The following is a 17,151-nucleotide window of genomic DNA, read 5'->3' as shown; positions in this document are numbered from 1 at the left end:
AGAACTTATTGATGATGAATCTATGCCAAATAAGTGTGCTGGATACAGTTCAGTTCAGTTCAGGCATTCAGTTGTGTCCGACTCTTTGCGACCCCATGAATCACAGCATGCCAGGCCTCCCTGTCCATCACCAACTCCCAAACTCATGTGCATCAAGTTGGTGATGCCATCCAGCCATCTCATCCTCTGTCATCCCTTTCTCTTCCTGCCCCAATCCCTCCCAGCATCAGGGTCTTTTCCAATGAGTCAACTCTTCACATCAGGTAGCCAAATTATTGGAGTTTCAGCTTCAGCATCAGCCCTTCCAATGAATATTTAGGACTGATGTTCTTTAGGATGGACTGGTTGGATCTCCTTGCAGTCCATGGGACTCTCAAGAGTCTTCTCCAACACCACAGTTCAAAAGCATCAATTCTTCAGTGCTCAGCTTTCTTCACAGTCCAACTCTCACATCCATACATGACCAGTGGAAAAACCATAGCCTTGACTAGATGGACCTTTGTTGGCAAAGTAATATCTCTGCTTTTTAATATGCTAGGTTGGTCATAATATCTAGGTTGGTCATAACTTTCCTTCCAAGGAGTAAGCATCTTTTAATTTCATGGTTGCAATCACCATCTGCAGTCATTTTGGAGCCCAAAAAAATAAAGGCTGACACTGTTCCACTGTTTTCCCATCTATTTGCCATGAAGTAATGGGACCAGGTACCATGATCTTAGTGTTCTGAATGTTGAGCTTTAAGCCAACTTTTTCACTCTTCTCTTTCACTTTCATCAAGAGGCTTTTTAGTTCCTTTTCACTTTCTGCCATAAGGGTGGTGTCATCTGCATATCTGAGGTTATTGATATTTCTCCCAGCAACCTTGATTCTAGCTTGTGCTTCTTCCAGCCCAGCGTTTCTCATGATGTACTCTGCATATAAGTTAAATAAGCTGTGTAACAATATACAGCCTTGACGTACTCCTTTTCCTATTTGGAACCAGTTTGTTGTTCCATGTTCGGTTCTAACTGTTGCTTCCTGACCTGCATACAGGTCTCTCAAGAGGCAGGTCAGGTGGATACAAGAATATGCCAATTTTTTGGTTAAAATGACAGTCCCTCCCTTCACAGGGCTTTTGGTCTAATAGAAAATTTCATTGGTCAAAAATCATACAAATATGGGTAAAATTACAACTGATATAACTTCTAGGTAAATGAGGGATACTCCTGATAGTGTAAAGAACAAAATTATTATTCCAGTCAAAACAGCCCATGAATAGCTTCCCTGTGGAAGTGATAATTGAGCTGATTTATGAATATGAAGAAGAGTTCACTTGAAGTTTCAGGAGAATCAATTCAGAGAGTATAATCAGCATGTAAGAAGATCATGCATCACAAAGAAGTGCTGGAAAGAAAAATGGTTCAGTAGGAATATGTTGTGATAGGTGGAGGATAGTCTATGCAAAGATGTATAGACTTTGTTAAAGATTTTAATCTCTTTTCTTAAAAGCAGTACAAATCCACAGAAAACCTTTAAACTGTGGTAGGGAACAGGATGAGATTTGCTCAACAGAAAGACTGCCAAGAATTAAGACTTATGTGAAAAGATATCCAGTGAAGCAGGAAACATCGGAAGAGGACTGATCTGAGTTGAATACCTCTGTTGTGGTCTTGGCCACATTAAATTCAAAGTGTTTTGGAGACATCTAATAGTAATATCAATTATGTAATTACATAAATCATTCTAGACTCCAGAGCTCAGCTCTAAATCTAGAAGTATAAATTTGTAAATCATGTGTGTAGATGGGGATCAATGGGGGTAATGGATATGAATGGGCTTGCCAAGGCAGAGGATCTCAAATAAGAAAAGGGCCCAAGTACAGAGGATCACCAATGTGAAATTGCCAATAAATGGATGTTTAAGCATCTGAAATGGAAGGGAATGGTTGTTAAGTTTATTGATAGAGGGTTAGATAGGAGGACAGTTTCTCCATAGCAAATAAATTTGAATCAAATAGGCTGGATATGGGATATAGATTGAGAAATAGAAATAAGTATGAATTTTAATTCAGCATCTTCTGTGTCCTCTGTAAAAGAACAGTGGAGGTCATCTTCTGATAGTTAGAGGGACTGAGAAAATTAAATATTTATGAGGCTAAAGATGGGAGAAGTCATTGTAGAAACTGAACAAGTGAGTTGAAATACACATACATACGTACATGCATAGATACATAAATACATAGACAAATGATAGACAAAGAGGGAAGGAAAGAAAGAAAGGCATGGTTGTTTGAGCATTTTGGGACCTTTTCAAGAAGTTTAGGAACATCTTTCTGAGTCAGCGATTCTTGCTTTTTCTTCTGCCACAGTACAGCTTCTTTATGAGAAGTAAAGAATATCACATACTAATAACAAACACAATGGTCTGCTATATTACTGATTCACAAGTCTGGAGTCAGGCACTTCCTCAGGAAGTTGTATACAAATCCCAGAGACAGAAAAATCTGTGTGTTGTTGGGTATGTGTTGTGTTTGTAAATACATTTGTGCAGTTTAAAAAGCCCATTTTATGATTCTAATATCCTCTCCACAGGGTGACTGGGAATTTCTCCTTGAGCACAGAATAACCAAGTGTTTGACAGTAGACTAGAATTTAGGAAGTTCTTCATAGAAACAGGAAAAACAATTCTTATTTTTAATAAATATTTTAGCACATGCAAAATAATCAGTTCACTTCTCCAAAAGAAAAAATAACAAACACAACACAATGTCCCCTAGATATTTTTATTTTATTACAGAAATTTACTGTGTGATATGTGCAAGTATCTATTATTAAAAATCAGTATAGTAATTATTCTGATTCATAATCATTAAATGTAAAACATTTAGTTATTTATTAGCAAAATATTTGTGAACATTTACAAATATTTAATCAATATGTTTGCAGCAAATTCCTCCTTAGATGGAAATTTTTTTACTTTGACTCATAAAGTGCTTTGGGTCCCTAGTGCATCGATTCGTAAATTACTGATCCACAGTACTTTAATATCCTGAAAAAGGAAATGTGTTTTCTGAGAATTTAATTGAATCTTGAGGAGTTACTTATTCACCACTGAGGTTGGGATAAGTGAGTCAGCTCACAATAGTCATACTAAAGACAGTTATATTTATTTCACAAATAGGTAAACTGAAGCTCAGAAAAAATTGGACTAAAGTGCTAAGGATCCAGGTTACATTTCTTTCAGAAAAAAAACCCGATTCCTAGTAACTAAACAATGCAAAATAAATACATGAGCTTGAAAGCAATAACTATTTCTCTGAAAATTCATTTCCACATAGTGTTACTAAGTTTAATACTTCTCAGTTAATAAGCCTAAATTCATAGTACTTATGATAATATAGCCTTGTTGCAGTGTAAATAGTAAAATTAAGAAAAGCAAATTTCAAAGTCTTTTAAAGTAAAAATTTTCCTAAAACTAGTTATCCTAATTACCTACAATATGAGCCATTTGGCAAATGAATGATTTCTTGCAGTATGGTAAAATGATTATAAGCACAGGCTTTGGAGTAAGAAAAACATAGCTTTAATATTTGGCATCTGAAAACTTCGTGAGTGTGAGGACTGAAATAAGTTACTTAAATTCTTGAAGTTTTAGTTTCTTCATCTATGGAATGGATAAGAAAACATGTAATTCATAACTCATTGTAAGGATTAAATGAGAGAAGTTATTCTAATACTTATCACAGGGCCTAGCATCAAAATATCGGAGAAGGCAATGGCACCCCACTCCAGTACTTTTGCCTGGAAAATCCCATGGATGGAGGAGCCTGGTAGGCTACAGTCCATGGGGTCGCTGAGAGTTGGACACAACTGAGTGTCTTCACTTTCACTTTTCACTTTCATGCATTGGAGAAGGAAATGGCAACCCACTCCAGTGTTCTTGCCTGGAGAATCCCAGGGATGGGGGAGCCTGGTGGGCTGCCATCTATGGGATCGCACAGAGTCAGACACAAATGAAGCGACTTAGCAGCAGCAGTAGCAGCAGCAGCATCAAAATATATGGTTGAGCTGATACACACACACACACACACACACACAAACACACACACAGCTTAACTTTAGGTAGAGTATCTTTGTAGCTGTTATTACTTCAGAAGCTAGATGTATCTGAGTTGATTTAGCATTCCACTAAGCATGTTACTTTTCATGTCTTTTTTCCTCCAAAAGCATTAAAACCAATTTCTATATTCTTTCATTAAACAATAACAAAAAAACAACAGTGACAATATTCAACAATTTACTATTGTTTGTGTTTGTCTGAAAGAAGCTTTCTGCAAGTTTAGTCACAGCTATGGATCATTATTTCAAACAACATGCATAGTTTAGATATTTAAATATTTTTTACATCATAGAATTTAAGTGTGAAGTCATTAGTTCTGTGCTTTTACTGCAATTCTATGTGCCTTATTATATAAGCCAAATAGCATATGCTATGATTTTGATCGCTAAATACTGAGAATTTAAGGCACACTCGGAGAAGAATGGTTATTGCTCCAAGAAGAGTATTTGTCTCCTTAATCTAATTGTTTACTAAAATGTTTCTGAGGTTTAAAAAATAAAATTATGGTAGAAATTTCTGGTGTATGATGCTATAGCTTAGTGCCATGAAAGCTCTAATAAACTCTAATGTATGTAGAACCTAATAATATAAATTTTGGTGCAGAGAAGTCTAAACCAAGGGTGAAATGCCATGTTGAATGTCTTTAATAACCTAATAATTTACTCGGTAATAATATATTGAATTTCTTGGAGATATTTTCTCAGGAAGAATTGTTTAGAATAAGTTTTATCTTTGCTATTGTGTTAATGATGGCTTTGATAAAGTTACCCAAGGAAAAAAGACAGTTTCCTTCAGGAGTTACCTGTGTCTGTAATATTCTTCCCTGATTTCACAGGCACTGATAATATGAATAAGGTAATTTGTCTAACTCTCCTGAGCTAAGATTTGCAGTAGGAAATGCAAAATTCACATATGGCTATTCTCTAAGAAGTCTCTGCTGTGCTTTTCAGTTTTTATAAAAAGGCTTAAGATGTTGCCTGAGGCATCTATTTTTTTCCCTCAAAACAAGCTACAGTGCCACAAATAAAGTTGTTTTTCACTCTGCTAACATATTCCTTTCTCTTTCCATTTCTCAGAGAGCTGACATAGGAATCTCTGCTTTAACCATCACCCCAGACCGTGAGAATGTGGTGGACTTTACAACACGTTACATGGACTACTCAGTGGGAGTCCTACTTCGAAGGGCTGAAAAGACAGTGGATATGTTTGCTTGTCTTGCACCATTTGACCTCTCACTATGGGCTTGCATTGCTGGCACCGTCCTTCTCGTGGGTCTACTGGTCTACCTCTTGAATTGGCTTAATCCTCCACGATTACAAATGGGATCAATGACTTCTACTACTCTCTACAACTCCATGTGGTTTGTGTATGGATCCTTTGTACAACAAGGTAAGGATAAAAAATATGGTATAGTATAAAAAAGAAGTGTGTTGTTTCATATGCCATGGATTCAGTTAGGAAGGTTCTGTATCTTGACATCAATAAATGTTCTAAAAGGTCTTTAGAGCAACACTCAGAAAAGAACATATTCTACTCTTCCCTAGTGGACCTCAAACACCAGATTTCCAGCAAAAAAAAAAAGTACAGTATCTTTTGATGTAAATTCAAGTTCATCAACAAAGCCAAAAATGAATGTCAGATGTCAGGTTCACAAGAAACTCAAGATGAGATTTTCCCAAACTGAAATTCTGAGAAATAGTCTTACTGGATGAAAATACTTACTACCAGAGCAGATATTGCTTAATTATTTACATATGTAAGAGATGTTGAGACTTGCTCTTTGTTGAGAGACATCATTTCATGTATTAAAAATATTTATTGGCAGTGAAAAGCCCTCAAGATTCCAATAAGAAATTTTATGCTATATCTTTCACTTTAATACATAATCTTTACCAGTTGTTTAACTGAACTTGCATTGTATTCTACAGAATGTCTTTGCTGTGTTGTTCAATAGTCAATCTGCCTACTCTTTAAACTTGCCTACATAATTACTTGACTCTGTTTCAGAATAGAAGAATACTTATTAAATCCCTTATTTGAGACTACTGCCATCATAGAAAATGAAATAATAAAACACTTAGGGCATTATTAGTTTCTTGCAGATGCATCATATGTATTGAAGAGGAGACATAGGTGTCACAGTGGAGACACATGATGCTTTTGCCTTAATATTTATTAATACAACTCTCAATAGCATCTTATTTTTAAAATATACTTGCTATTGGATCTTCCATTAAATTTCATCCTTTCTATCTCATTTGACCAATCATAAGTTTTGCCTAGACTTTTAATCTCTACATTCTTACTTAAAATTTGTCCCTTAAACATGCTTTTCCCCACTACCTTTCTGTATCTTCATATATTTATCACAGAAAGTTTTGGTCCATTAAATAATCACTAATCTAGTAGATATTTGCATCCATGCATGCTCAATAATGTGCAATTCTTTCTGACCCCATGGACTACATATAACCCACCAAACTTCTCTCTCCATGGGATTTCTCAGGCATGAATAATGGAGAGGGTTTCCATTTCCTTCTCCAGGGGATTTTCCCATACCAGGGATTGAACCTGCATCTCTTGCATCTCCTGCATTGGCAGGCAGATTCTTTACCACTAGCGCCACCTAGGAAGTCCATGTAGTAGGTATTTAATCCACAGCTTTTATTTAATAGAACTTTGCTAGGCACTGAGTATACAGTTGTGAACAAAAGAGTCTTTGCCATCATTGATCTACAAGTCCTTTGGGACACAAACATGTAAAACCCACATGTGGTAGAGATCAGCACAGTCTGTTATGAGATCATAGAGGTAGGGAGGCTGCATATATCTTAATGTGGCAAAGAAGGCTTTTGGAGTTAATACTGTATGAACAGACAGAATTAACTATGCAAAGGGCTTATTGAAGAAGAGGATGGGGGAAGGACACATAGATGGTGGGACAGAATTGAAGACCAAGAAGTGAGAAGGAAAGTGCAGTAAACATTGCAGGGTGTAACCGATAAAGATAAGGTTGAAGATATATTTGTTAATAGCAGGGATTTGAATTTGATCTTCAGGGAAATTATCAGCAATTTAAAGGCATTAAACAGGAAAATACATTTTTAAATTTTAACTATAGAAATATTCTGATTATCAAATGGAGGAAATTGAAAAAGAACAATGTGGAAAGGGAGAAAAATTATCTGAGTATTATGATAACTAAGTAAAGAGGCACAGTGGCTTGCACAAAGAAAAGATGGCATTGGGAATAAAGAGAATGGTATTGATGAATTGGAATTAATAGAACATGATAAATTATACAGTGGTATGGGGATTGCTACTGAAGGACAGAAAGGAGGTGAAATTTTATGCTAAGTTTCTGGATTGGGAAGTTGTGTGTATTGGATGTTGATGTCATTTCTGGGGGGAAAAAAATTAGGGAGAGCAAGTGTGATAGGGAAGGTAAGACATGCATTTTGGTGCCTTTGAGTTGTGGTATCTGTAAAATATCCAGGGGTATATTTCTAATGCTTGTTAGTGGTTTGATAATATTTGTCAGAAACACAAAAAAGGCGTCTGGGCTGGATTATATATTGGATATATATTGAGGCGATATTGGCATGTAGGAGATAATTGAAGCCAAGAAAGTGAATCATATCATACAGAATAGTTGTTCTTAACTGCATACGCCTGATTGAGGACCACTACCCATAAAGGGCCTAGGACAGAGCCCTGTGGAAATGAATGAGTAGAGGAGATTTCAGTGGTAAATTATAAAGAATGACAAGAAAGAAGCAAGTACCACGTATACCATCTAGTTGTACACACACAAAGTAAAGATAATTTTTGAATATGGAAGATTTGGTTGACAGAGTTAAACATTTCAATGAATTGAGTAAAATTAATACTTGAAAGGCATTCATTGGATTTAGTGATAACCTTTTTATAGGAAGTGTTCCAGTGACTATAGCTGTGTAATAAATTACTTTAAAACCTATCAATTTTGTGCATCACAGATCCAGACAAAACATGGTGAAGGTGGTTTGTCTTTGCTCAATAATCTCCAAACTCCCGCTAGACAGCCCAAAGTTTGCAAGCTAAACTCATCTGAAGGCTTGTTCATTCTACTCACATGTCTGATAGTTAATGCTTGCTGAGAGCTATTTTCCTCTGTGGCTTTTCTCTATAGGATAATTTGGCTTTCTCACAGCATGATGGTTGATTTCTCCATAGAGAACATCCTCAAAACAGAGAAAAGAGTCAATGAAACAGAAGAATTTTGTAGTCCAGCTTGGGGATTACAAATTTGTATGCTGGTGTGAGCTCTTGCAGGAAACACTTTGTATGTGCCACCTCATTGCTTTGTAATGACAATTAAAATGGTTAAAAAATGTGAACTCCTTAGATGCAATAACTCACACAAGTATCACATACGTGTTTACTAAATAAAAAACAAAAACTTAGGCTCAACCATGAATAGTTAGGCACATGAAAAAAAGGGTAACAAGGCAAATTACTTTAAATTATTGCCAAGACTGTGGTTGAAATCATAGATATTAGCATACATGGAGAAATAAAAAAATAAAAGGACCAATGATGAGTCCAATAGTGAATAAGACCAGAGGGTAATAGAGTAGTAGTGGGAGAGAGTACAGTTTTAAATGAGGCCAAAGAACAATAGTGGAAACAGTAGTGTGAGAGTTCAAAGTTTGTATTTACCAAATGGGACTTGTAAATGTGGATTCCTGAAGAGGTAGTCTACAAAAAAGATCTTAATGACCCAGATAACCACAAAGGTGTGATCACTCACCTAGTGCCAGACCTCCTGGTGTGCGAAGTCAAGTGGGCCTTAGGAAGCATCACTACTAACAAAGCTATCGGAGGAGATGGAATTCCAGCTGAGCTATTTAAATCTTAAAAGATGTTGCTGTGAAAGTGCTACACTCAATATGCAAGCAAATTTGGAAAACTCAGCAGTGGCCACAGGACAGGACATGTCAGTTTACATTTCCAATGCCAAAGAAAGGCAACGCCAAAGAATGTTCAAACCACCGCACAATTATACTCATCTCACATGCTAGCAAAGTAATGCTCAAAATTCTCCAAGCGAGGCTTCAACAATATGTGAACTGAGAACTTCCAGATGTTCAAGCTGGATTTAGAAAAGGCAGAGAAACCAGAGATCAAATTGTCAACATTTGTTGGATCGTCAAAAAAACAAGAGAGTTCCAGAAAAACATCTACTTCCACTTTATTGACTACACCAAAGCCTTTTACTGTGTGGATCACAATAAACTGTGGAAAATTCTGAAAGAGATGGGAATACCAGACCACCTGACCTGCTTCTTGAGAAATCTGTATGCAGGTAAAGAGGCAACAGTTAGAACCGGACATGAAACAATGGACTGGTTCCAAATTGGGAAAGGAGTATGTCAATGCTGTATATTGTCACCCTGATTTTTTTAACTTATATGCAGAGTACATCATTTGAAATACCAGATGGATGAAGCACAAGTGGAATCAAGACTTCAGGGAGAAGTACCAATAACCTCAGATATGCAGATGAGACCACCCTTAAGGCAGAAAGCAAAGAGAAACTGAAGAGCCTCTTGATGAAAATGAAAGAAGAGAGTGAAAAGCTAGTTTAAAACTCAACATTCAAAAAACAAAGATCATGCATCTGGTCCCATCACTTCATGGCAAATAGATGGAGAAACAATGGAAACAGTGACAGACTTTAAAATCTTGGGCTCCAGAGTCACTGCAAATGGTGAACTGCACCCATGAAATTAAAACACACATGCTCCTTGGAAGAAAAACTGTGACCAACCTAGGCAGCATATTAAAAAGCAGAGACATTACTCTGCTGACAAAGGTCTATCTAGTCAAGGCTATGGTTTTTCTGGTAATCATGTTTGGATGAGAAAGTTGGACCATAAAGAAAGCTGAGCACCAAAGAATTGATGCTTTTGAACTGTGGTGATGGAGAAGACTTGAGAGGCCCTTGGAGTACAAGGAAATCAAACTAGTCAATCCTCAAGGAAATCAGTCCTGAATATTCATTAGAAGGACTGACGCTGAAGTTGAAACTTCAATACTTTGGCCACCTGATACGAAGAACTGACTCATTGAAAAAGACCCTGATACTGGGAAAGATGGAAGGCAGGAGGAGAAGGGGATGACAGAGGATGAGATGGTTGGATGGCATGACCGATTCAATGGACATCAGTTTGAACAAGCTGTGGGAGTTGGTGATGATCAGGGAAGCCTAGCATGCTGCAGTCCATGGGGTCGCAAAAAGTCAGACACATTTAAGCGACTGAACTGGACTGGAGAGGTGGTGAAGGACCTCAAACTTGATCAACTGAGAGTCCAGAGGATTAGATGAACCATCTCTAATGATGGTTGACTTAGATTAGAGAAAAAGAAAATAAACCATGTGTCAAAATTGTCAATAAGTGAGGATAGATAAGTAGGATTTGATAAATATGAGCATTGACTAGAAACAGGTGGTAAAGCTAAATGCAATGAATCTCTTTTTTTAATCTCACTTCACATTCTAGCCAGTTTTTCTGGGCATGGTTTCAATTACTATCAAAATGCAGATGTTTCCCAAATCTACATCATCCATCCTTAAATTTTAGTTTTGTATACTGTCACTAGACTCTCAGGATATATCAGAGATTCCACAAATTTCAATATGTCAATAACTGAATTTATTTTGCACTTTAAACCTTTATAGCCTCTCATATTCTCTATTCCAGCCTATGCATTAATGACTTAAACAGGTTAGAAACTTTGAAAACCATTTTGATTTCTTCTTCTTTCTATTCCTTATATTTACCTATTATCAAGTCCTTCAAAATTTACCAATTTATTTCTAGGAGTGGAAATCTCTTCTCACCTAGAGAGATAAATCCTAGATTGTTACCTCGATTAGGCCTATCTCATTTTTTTATAGGAACTACAGGAATCTCATAATACATCTTCCTTTTCCACATTTATTTCCTGTAAATACATGGTCCACATACTTTCATGTATACCCAAATTATCACTGTCATGGAAAGCTAACCACATAATTCCCATTCTTTAAATATTTCCTTGGCTCCCCAGTGCCCACAGTTTAAAAGTAATTTAGAGCATGAACAGTATTCCATCATCTGACCCTTGTCCAGTCTTGATTCTCATTTCCTGTCACTTATGGCTCATCTCTAATTGTCCAGTTTCTCCAAACTGTATTTGTCTCTTGAACATAAGACTGTGTCGTGTCATGTCTCTGCCTTTATGCTTCTCAATTCCTGAAATGCCTTTATTACCAATTTCTTAATCTCTACTCCCACTTTCTGCTTTCACATGGCAAATTCTTGTGCATCTTCTAATTCTTCTTCTGATCTCACTTTTTTCAAGAAGTCTTTGCTGGGATTAAGGACCATCTTCCATGCTTTGTCAGATATATTTATCATAGTACTTATCAACTGTAGTGTAATTGCCTTTTTTTAATTTGTCTTCACCTGAGTGCTTTGAACACAAGACAGTGTCCTATTTATCTTTAAAGCCCCTTTACCTAATTCCATGTCTTGTACATGAATAAAGAGAAAGCATAAGTCATTCAGTCATGCCCAACTCTTTGCGACATATTAGGTGTTTGATAAATGCATAGTGATCAATTAAATAAACTAATAAGTGTTAAATACTTAACTCCCCTGGAGGAAGCCATGGCAACCCACTCCAGTATTCTTGCCTGGAGAATCCCCTTGGATAGAGGAGCCTGACGGGCTGCAGTCCATGGGGTCACAAAAAGTCAGGCACAACTGAGCACAGCAAATACTTAACTAAATCAAGTGTAGAGTTAACTGCAATATTGTGTTTATTAGACTACATTCTGTTGCCCAATGACATTAAACTCATTTAAACCGAATAGAAAAGTATCCAGAATGTCTCCCCTAGTGTATTTTCTTAAATAGCTAAGATGAGAAATTTATAAAGTCTCCCATTGGTTGAAGCCTTATTTTTGAGAATGCTGACAAGCTTATAGATTGGCTTTCTGAATTCTTTTCTCCAGGTGGTCCAATTTCTTCAAGTTTTGGAGAATACTCAAAAGAAAAAGATAAAGAAAAGTATCCATATGGTTTAAATTCTTTTCTAGTTCTGTAAACAAGCTGCAGATATCAAAAGTTATAAATATGTTAAGCACTTTTCTATCTCAACTGCTCCCCTAAATAAGTTGTACAGCTTGTAGGTTGATTATACATTTATACAAATTCATAATGATGAATCATGCAGAATTGCATAAGATTAACTACTTCATCTTTTAAATGCTGCTATTCTTACACTTGCTAACAATGAAAAGGTGAACTCATTAAAAGATACTGAGAGCACCTTTACACTTTGATTAAAAATAAATTAAGGACAGTTTCAAAAAACCCTATGAAAAATAGAATCAATTTATGACAGTATCCATGCACAGGCAGTAAAGTTGAAATTAGTGATAATTTCTAATAAAAATATAGTCTTTTAAGGAGAAGTATTCAAAAGCAGAGACATTACTTTGCCAACAAAGGTTCGTCTAGTCAAAGCTATGGTTTTTCCTGTGGTCATATATGGATGTGAGAATTGGAATGTGAAGAAGGCTGAGCACCGAAGAATTGATGCTTGTGAACTGTGGTGTTGGAGAAGACTCTTGAGAGTCCCTTGGACTGCAAGGAGATCCAACCAGTCCATTCTGAAGGAGATCAGCCCTCGGATTTCTTTGGAAGGAATGATGCTAAAGCTGAAACTCCAGTACTTTGGCCACCTCATGCAAAGAGTTGACTCATTGGAAAAGACTCTGATGCTGGGAGGGATTGGGGGCAGGAGGAGAAGGGGACGACAGAGGATGAAATGGCTGGATGGCATCACTGACTCGATGGACGTGAGTCTCAGTGAACTCCAGGAGTTGGTGATGGACAGGGAGGCCTGGTGTGCTGCGATTCAAGGGGTGGCAAAGAGTCAGACACAACTAAGTGACTGAACTGAACTGAACAGCTATTATTTCATAATTATGGTCTTTATTGAGCCACTAGACCAGATCAAGTAGGAATAAAGAGGCATTTCAGTATTATCATAGAGATGTTTGAAAAAAGTTCAGGGATGGCTAAAAGCATAAAAATGCTAAATATATGTGAGTTGTTTACTAATCCTGATTTTTCTTAAAAATCTGTAACTTCAAACCATTCCAGAAAAACAGCTCAGGGAATCCAACTGTGCAAAAGCAGTATGGTCCATTATAGAGATAAACTTAGTACATCTGTTTGGCTAGAACATTAGAGCTTGTGAATTAGGTAGTTTAATGCATGAATGAGAGACCAATTTTATGCAAGTTTTGGTGCCATTTTATATCCTCCCTTATCTTCATGACTGTGCAATCAACATACCTAAAAAAAAAACTGAGGCTTGATTTTTGAAGATCCCTGATATTTAGTTTATGCTCAGTGACTCATATCATCCTGGCCACGAAGGGCCTCTATGACTTATTCACACACGTGGATATCTGTAATTCATTTGCTGTTTACTTGCAAATGGAAATTTCAGAGTTTACTTCAGAGGGTTTTATCTTGTTCTTTGAACTATAAATATTTATAATCATGTAAACGTTTGAGACTATCACATATGTTTATTTCCAAAGTCTTTGTGACCCCATGGACTGTCCATGAAATTTTTGAGGCAAGAGTACTGGAGTGGGTTGCCATTTCCTTCTCCATGGGATCTTCCCAACCCAGTGATTGAACCTATGTCTCCTGGATTGGCAGGAGGATTCTTTATCACTGCACCACATACCAGCAAGCATTTACTATACCAGCTATGTGTCAGGAGCATGAAGAGCAAAATAAAACAAGGAATAACTATATTAACTGACTTTATAAATATTCCTTGGGTATAGTGTATGGCATTCCCAGCCTAGATATTTTGAATATGATCATAAGAAAGACACAGTCCTTGCAGGAATGTTCAACATCATTTAAGTGGGCCATAGTCAAACTGGGACCAAATAAACCACCTTTGATGGCGCTAGTGATGAAGAACCTGCCTGCCAATGCAGAAGATGCAAGAATGAGGGTTTGAGCCCTGAGTCGGGCAGATCCCCCTGGAGAAAGAAAATGGCAACCCACTCCAGTATTCTTGTCTGAAGAACCCCATGGACAGAGGAGCCTGGCAGGCTACAGTCCATAGCGTTGCAAAGATCAGACATGACTGAAGTGACTTAGCACAGCACAAACCACTTCTGATAAGAGGAGCAGACAGAATTATTGAAAGGAGTAAAGAAGGAAAATCCCTTTGGTAGTTTTCTTAAGGATTAAAGAGTTCCACAGATGCTGGTGATGAAGAGAAAGAGGACCTTTAGTAATGCTAGAAGATAACGTGGTGGCTGCTGCACAAGAGTTAACATGAAAGGCAACCCACTGGCTTTGAGATCCCAGGACAATTTTTGGAAGAAAATAAAGAGCTCTTCCCACTGCCAGATGGATCACAGTGTTACAGAGAATCACAACTTTTTCATTTCCACAAAAAGAAGAGTCAGACATTCTTCTCTATCAAATTAGGCAACAGAAAAGATTATTGATGAGAAAGCATCTCTTTAAAACTTAGAGTAGGAGAATAACTCCAAAAGACATCCAATTTAATGGTGTAGATTATCAAATATACAAAATTTGCCAGTCTCCTAGTCAGAAAACCCCAAAGGATTCAAGCCGTGAAATGCTGTAGCTAAAGGCATCCCTTTGTAATGTTATCTGATATTTCACATTCAATTTGAGTATAACAAAAATGATATTGGCTGGCTCTGTTGTTTACTGACCCTAATGAACACAGAGAAAATGAGAGTAATTCCCAGTGACAGGTTAGCTAGGCTACAGAGACAAGTTCTTTTCTATATTCTCTTCTTACAGATATTAACTCAAAAAGGCTCTCTGTAATTTTTATTTAGGTTCAAACAACATCTCTGTTGTTGCTCATTATGATTGGCGGTCCTTAACGAAGGCGCGCCGCGTCCTGAGTGCTGTCACATCTACTTGAGAATTTCCCCACGCCGATTTAAAACATGGCAAGGCACTTACATTCTTTCCTTTTATAACCAGAATTCTCCAACACTAAAGGAAAAGGTGAACTTTGATACTTTCAGAAATTGTTTCAAGTCTATCATTATGGGTGTGGGATATGAGTAATGTATGTGACCAGAAAACAATGTCATGATTCTAAGATGTGACCCACCAGTTTGTTTACTTTCCCAGTCAATCCCTAAGCAATTATTCCATGAACTCGATGCATGCAATATTGCCTGGGTTTCATTTATTTTAATACTATCTCTTTATGATTTAAGCCAGAAAATTCTTTCTCTTGCTGAACTAGGCTTTTGAAGAGTTACAAGTAGTTAAGGAACATGAAGCACAAATCAGATTTTTGCTTATAAAAACAAGAACTAGTGTGAACAGTATTTTCTTGACTATTCTGAACTATTTATCACCTACTGTAATTAAAAGTATTTTAGTATTTATAACAACCAAGGAATTGTTTCTAAGAGACATTTAAAATAATTGAAGGGTGATTTCAAGATGTTCTGAGTTGGTTTTTCTTCTTTCCCAAAATGCTATAAGAAAATATATATTTTTAATCCATATTTAAATGATAAAAAGCATGTGTCATAGATTCTTTAAAATATCACTGGCATCTTCGTAGTACCTGGTGTTCTTTTTTTTTTTTAATTTTATTTTATTTTTAAACTTGACATAACTGTATTAGTTTTGCCAAATATCCAAATGAATCCACCACAGGTATACATGTGTTCCCCATCCTGAACCCTCCTCCCTCCTCCTTCCCCATTCCATCCCTCTGGGTCGTCCCAGTGCACCAGCCCCAAGCATCCAGTATCGTGCATCGAACCTGGAATGGCAACTCGTTTCATACATGATATTTTACATGTTTCAATGCCATTCTCCCAAATCTTCCCACCCTTTCCCTCTCTCACAGAGTCCATAAGACTGTTCTATACATCAGTACCACACAATACCCTTCAGTTTAAGATTAGGGACAAAATGTACAGTGAGAAGAATATAGTCAATAATAATGTACTGTTTCTGTATGGTGATAGGTGGTAATTAGATGTAATTACATGTAATTACGTGTGGTGATCATTTTGAAATGTATAGAAATATCAAATCAGTGTGCACCAGAAACTAACATAGTGTTGTAGTTCAAAACAAACAAGCAAACTCATAGAAAAAGAGATCAGATTGTGGTTACTAGAGATAGGAGGTGAGGGAATTGAGGGAGAAGGAATTGGATAAAAGTAGCTAAAAAGTACAAATTTCTAGTTACGGTATAAATAAGTACAAGGTTCATTATGTACAACATGATAAATATAATTAACACTGCTGAATGTTATATATGAAAGTTAAGGGTGGAAATTCTAAGAGTTCTCATCACAAGGAAATTTTAAAAAAATTTTATCTATAAAAACTGATGGCTATTCACTAAACTTATTGTGGTAATCATGTCATGATGTATAGAAGACAAATCAATATGCTTTACACCATAAACTTACACAGTGCTGAGTCAATTATATTTCAGTAAAACTGAAAGGGAAATAAACAAAGATGACCAAGGGAAAAATAAAATAAGAGACTGCTGCTACTGCTCAGTCACTTCAGTTGTGTCTGACTCTTTGTGGCCTCATGGACTGCAACCCACCAGGATCCTCTGTCCATGGGATTTTCTAGGCAAGAATACTGGTATGGGTCACTATGCCGTCTTCCAGGAGATCTTCCTGACTCAGGGATTGAGCCCGCGTCTTCTTCTTCTGCATCGTAGGTGGATTCTTTACCACTGCTACACCTGGGAATCCCAAAATAGGCAAAGACATCTCCAAAGATAAATTTCTTCCAAAGATGATTTGAGATTGATTAAAGTTGAAGTGTTTGTATCAAAGGATTCAGTCAGTTCAGTTCAATTCAGTCGCTCAGTCATGTCCAACTCTTTGCAACCCCGTGAATCGCAGCACGCCAGGCCTCCCTGTCCATCACCAACACCCGGAGTTCA

General features: G+C 36.9%; 1 protein-coding gene across 1 annotated transcript in view; it reads left to right on the top strand.

The window, feature by feature from the left end:
- Positions 1 to 17,151, top strand: part of GRID2 (glutamate ionotropic receptor delta type subunit 2) — a 1,609,032-nt gene that overhangs the window by 1,271,920 nt on the left and 319,961 nt on the right. Inside the window, exon 11 of the mRNA XM_025290706.3 lies at positions 5,175 to 5,487. Coding sequence (XP_025146491.1) covers positions 5,175 to 5,487 — 313 coding nt within the window. The remainder of the gene's footprint in view (positions 1 to 5,174; positions 5,488 to 17,151) is intronic.

Source organism: Bubalus bubalis, chromosome 7, assembly GCF_019923935.1.
Source record: "Bubalus bubalis isolate 160015118507 breed Murrah chromosome 7, NDDB_SH_1, whole genome shotgun sequence".
NCBI classification, from domain to species: Eukaryota; Metazoa; Chordata; class Mammalia; order Artiodactyla; family Bovidae; genus Bubalus; species Bubalus bubalis.
The sequence above is the reverse complement of the archived record's forward strand: the minus strand, read 5'-3'. Positions and strand labels throughout refer to the sequence as shown.